Source organism: Cupressus sempervirens, chromosome 6, assembly GCF_028749045.1.
Source record: "Cupressus sempervirens isolate cs-2001-9-10 chromosome 6, ASM2874904v1, whole genome shotgun sequence".
In the NCBI taxonomy this organism is placed as follows: Eukaryota; Viridiplantae; Streptophyta; class Pinopsida; order Cupressales; family Cupressaceae; genus Cupressus; species Cupressus sempervirens.
Window position 1 is genome coordinate 120,542,090 of NC_143123.1, and position 5,241 is coordinate 120,547,330.

A 5,241-nucleotide genomic window follows, 5' to 3' on the forward strand; every position below is an offset into this window, starting at 1 on the left:
GTGGGAAAAAGAGGCCTAGAGGTTGATCCTCTAGTTTCTTCAGCACGTTGTATAGACCTTCCCTCATTATTTCCACTATGTTTAGCTATGTTTTGATTTTGAGTTGCTGTGTTCTAATTTTGAGTGACTTGCTGATCCATTTTTGCTAATAAGCATGACAACATATCAAGCATGGTATCAAATTTATTTTCAGCTCTTGCATCCCTATTTTCTTCTTCTGCCATAATTTGAACTATTTTGCTGGTATCTCTTTCTCTTAAATATTTTGAGGATGTATCCCCTTCAACCTATGGATTCTGATATTGTTGTTTCCATTGTTCCCTATTATAACATCTGATTTCTCTCTCACTCATCTGTTGTTTGACTATTCACAGGATGGCAGGATGAAAGGCTCTGATACCACTATAATGAGCCTTGCTCAAATTGATCACAAATTACCCTAATTTTATACTAGTAATAAATGGTTACAAGATGCACAATGAATATAATCCTTCCTTTCACTTGTTAATGCACTAAGAGAAAAGGATGCATCTACAACCAAGACATGTTTACAAGATCTAAATACAAACTAATATCAAATCCAAACTCTGGTATCATATATATAAATAAATGCTTAATTCTAATAAAGACTGACACCTACAGTAGTAGCATATATGCATGAATAAATAAGAGAAACCTGGTTTTTGAAGTCACTTTGAGTCTCTATTGACAATGCAATCAATATCTCTAGGTATTATGGTATTATGCCCTAATGACAAGATAATACAGTGTTCCTGCAACAAGCTCCTATGGCAAATGCCCTACTTATTCTTCCTCTTCACACCTGGCCCATGGCCACAAATTCGGCACAATGAAGTGACTATAATACCACCTCCAATCGACAATAATTTAGGTGATGTTTCACACCCTCAAAATTGCTATCATTGGGAGTTTTCGTTCCCAAAGATAAATTGATTATCTGCAGGCCCTTGGCTCCACAAATACATAGGCAAATGTCAATAACAAATCCAGATGCCTTCCCATGAGGCTCTCTCCTCTATTTATATTATTCCTCCCCTCCCCCCTCCCCTTTTAGAAGAATCATAAGTGTTATCTTATCGCACTATTCTGGAAGCTTCCTCCTTTCCAACAATAGATGAGTTGTGCTTCTCGATGATTCCCTAATATTAAATTAAATATAAAGTCATCTCTTTTAATTTATAAATTATTTAATTACTTTATAAGAAATCAATTTAATTATTTCCACTTAGCCTTTAAAGGATGAAAGGCTAAGAAATCTATTGAGAGGCTAAAGAGATGGGGACATTACAAGACATCTCAATAGTCAAAATTCATTCTATTTCTTTTGAAAGAAGTTTGGTATTAATTAGTCCTTTAGATATGTATTACCACTACCTATGATTAAAAAAATAATTATTATCTCAACATTCACTCAAAGGAAAAAGAAATAAGATAACCATATCTTCATTTTTCATCTTCTTAGATAAAAGATTTTACCGTCTCTATCCACCAAGGATATTTAGAAAATATAAGTCCCTTAGTAAGATTTAGATTATGATGGTTGAATAGAAACCTCCCAGCTACTTACAAAAGGTGACTTTTAATCAAATTAAGTATATTTACAATTATTTAAAATTGAATCACCATCAAATCTTTCAAAATACTTTACATTTGAATCACCACCAACTCATCTTTAACAGATTATGTCACTATTCCATTTAGAAGAGGAAACTTTTTTATTTAGAGCATTCCTCACCTCTTAGACATGGGTCCCATTTTGAGGCTTAAGCTCTATATTTGAAGAAGAGGGTTGTCCTATGAACAAATTCTTGTTTGGCTACAATATTAATTAGAATCTTCTTCTTCAAAATAAGAACTCTAATTCTTTATCATTACATATTTGAGTGGGTGAGAAAAAAGTGTAGACTAGAAATTGTCCCACCAATTTAAGAATATTTTTTTCTTCACATATAAAACATTTCATTTTAAAATTAGAAAATTAACTTATTAATTTTATGTGCGAATCATAAAAGACAAAAGTATTGTATTTAATGAAACCACCATCTTTCTTAAATGTTAGAATTAAATTTATAGAATAAACTAAACTACAACATTAAAATAGCACTTTTAAAATATTTTGGCTTCTCTATTGCACTAGACTAGTAGAAGTTGAGGACATTTTCTCATTCTAAAAAGAAGACCCATTCCTTAATAAGTCTCCAAGACTTTAACATGCTCGATTTTTAATGAAACCCAATTCTCCTCTTTAACTAAAGATAGAAAACATAATAATTCATGATTGAAACAAAATAATAAGGTTATAAACACATCCTCTCATTTTATTTCGAAGATACAATAGAATCTAAACAACCAACAAAAAGACATAGTATTTCGAAATAAAAATCTGCTTCTAATAGACTGACTAAAAACATGGTTCACAACAAAAATATTGATTTCCTACAAGTTTATATCTGCCTAAACCCCAAGGTGAAGCTTGTGTATTACCTTGGAAACAACACCTTCTTTCTTGGGAGAAGCACTTGTATGAATTGCCTCCTCTAATCCAAGTTTGCCATGAACAGCCCCCTCTACTTTAGGATGAGCTACCAATTTATTCTCATCATTCTCCACTTTACGCTCAAAATCATGAGTTCCCACTAGTCGACTGGCCAAAGCCCGTGCACCCAAGCTTGGCGAAGCAATTGGTCCCATGTGAACTCCCCTGTTCTATTCGCAAAAAATAGTGTCAAATTCCCATAAAGAGCTAAACAATTTGTATAATGTAATTGCTAAATAATTGTATAATTTATGGGGGTTTTGTAAATGGGCTTGCAAAGAGGAAGAAGAAAAGGAAGGAAGAAAGAGGAAGTAGAAGAGGAAGAGGGTGAGGAGGAAGAAGATGATCAAAAGGAGAATTGTCTAAAATAATTTTATATATAGGAGCTTTGTAAATGAGTTTATAAGGATGAGGGGTAAAAAATGAAAAGAGGAAGAAGATGAAGAAGATGAGAAAGAGGAAGAAGATGATGATGATGATAACAAAGAATAAGAGGAAGACAAATGAAGAAGAATATGATAACAAAGAAAAGGAGGAGGGGAAAGAAGATGATGAAGAGAATAAGAGAAGAAGAGGAAGAAAGATGAAGATGAAGATGCTAACAAAGAAGAAGAGGAGGAGGAGAAAGAATATGATGAAGAGAGAAGATGATGAAGAAGATAATGGTTTAATCTAAATTCTAAATAATTTAAATAATATAGAGTTTTGTAAATGGAGTTGTAAACATAAAGTAAGAAGAGGAAGAAGGACAAAGAAGAAGATGATAACAAAGAAGAGGAGGAGAAAGAAGATGGGGATAAGAGAAGTTGCAAAAAGAAAGATGAAAAAGAGGAAGAACAATAAGAAGAATATGATAACATAGAAGAAGAGAAGGAAAGAAGATGATGAAGAGAGTAAGAAAGGAAGAGGGGCAAAGAAGAACATGATAACAAAGAGGAGGAGGAGGAGGAGAAAGAAGATGATGAAGAGGGAAAGAGAAGTCATAGGAAGAAAGATAAGAAGAATATGATGACAAAGAAGATGAGCGGAAAAGAAGATGATGAGGAGAATTATAGAAGAAGAGGAAGAGAGACAAAGAAGACAATGATAGGAAAGAAGAAGAGGAGGAGAAATAAGATGATGACGAGGATAAGAGAAGATGCAAAAGAAAAGAAGAAGAGGAAGAAAGATGAAAAAGAATATATGATAACAAAGAAGAAGAGGAGGAAGAGAAAGAAGATGATGAAGAGAATGAGAGAAGAAGAGGAAGAAAGATGATGAAGAAGATGATAACAAGGAGTAGGAGGAGGAGGAGGAGAAAGAAGACGACGATGAGAAGGGAATAAAAGAAAACCAAGAGGAAGAAAAGAAGGAAGGAGACTTGAAAGTGAAGTGGACTTGATATTAGAAATTCTTTTTGTAGTTAAATGCTTTTGAATTGGAATAGAACTCAAATGGGTGACATCACATCACCTCCCCTCCTCACCTCGCCCTCTAGCCTTAGATGCAATGTATACTACCTAATCTAGATGCAATGTATGGTAAGTATTCCATTCCTTTCACTTATTCTTATGAACTAGGAATCAATAAGTTTGATTAAAATGTAATGCCCATTCTATATTAATTAAATTCTAATGAACAATATCACAATTTATACAATCTCCTAAAAAAATTTTACCTCTGAATATAACTGCCAGAACTGTCGACATGGTGGTCTTGTTTTGGCTTAGGCCCCGTAATCAGATGCTTCAGTTTGTCGACGCATCCCACTTTGGTCGATTGGTCGACATCTTCTTCTCTTTTGGGCACTTTCTCTTTCTCTTTATCCCCCTTTTTCTGGTCGACTTGTTCCCAGACGGTGGGAGCTTTGCAGGTTTCTTCAATGGCGGCGGGAGAAAGTGCAGGGGCTTCTGCCGCTGCTACGTCTGCATTCAATTCGCCACTCCACAGGTATGTCGTGTCTGGTCGCCGGATCTTCTCATTTCGGTCCGCCATTAATTCTCTGTCACAGAGCAAACAGATCAACAAAAAGGACTGATTTTTATGTGTCACAGAGTAAACGAGTTAACAGAAATGTCTGGTTTTTATGTGTGAGAGAGTAAACGGAATTAAGGGAAATGACTGGCTTTTAGCCCAGTTGAAATGGTTTGCATTGGGGGAAGTGAAGGAGATTGATATGAAGAGAAAATGTGTCACCCATGGATGGATTTGCCGTGCCACGTAGCCCTCCAGGTGACGTGTAGGTGATGGACTTGTTGTAAGCCGGTTGTCCTAGTGCACTAATGTTTTCACCTTTATTCAAAGCCCGTCTTATTAGTGATCAAGTACTGAATTTAATCTAGAGTCATTTTTGTTGAATTTTGAAATAAACAATTATAGGTGATAAGCATCAAGCTTTTTAACCTTCAATATAGTAATAATTAACTTATAAAGGTTTTTTGAAGTCATTTTTCCTTCTAACTGCTTAAGTAACTCATTAACTAATTACTCTTTATTAATAAATTTACAATAATATAATATATTTGTATTTATGGATGGGATTAGGTATTTCAATGTGACCTCACTAGTTCATAACTCTCGGACAAAATTGTTCACTTGAAATAAAATAAAATAAACTAAGTACTCTTGTATTAATTTGTGTAAGCAGTGATTTTCCCTAAATACAATTAGTATTTGAGTTTGTATTGCACTCCTTTCTAACCTAC

General features: G+C 34.2%; 1 protein-coding gene across 1 annotated transcript; it reads right to left on the reverse strand.

The window, feature by feature from the left end:
• Positions 1-2,313: 2,313 nt before the first annotated feature.
• On the reverse strand, positions 2,314-4,873 carry LOC149551521 (uncharacterized). The gene is made up of 2 exons (XM_089789696.1): positions 4,215-4,873; positions 2,314-2,722 (listed from the first exon to the last, which is right to left on the reverse strand). Exons 1-2 carry the CDS (start codon positions 4,529-4,531, stop codon positions 2,476-2,478), a joined length of 564 nt encoding a protein of 187 aa, XP_089645822.1. The 5' UTR covers positions 4,532-4,873; the 3' UTR covers positions 2,314-2,475.
• Between the last annotated feature and the right edge of the window lie 368 nt (positions 4,874-5,241).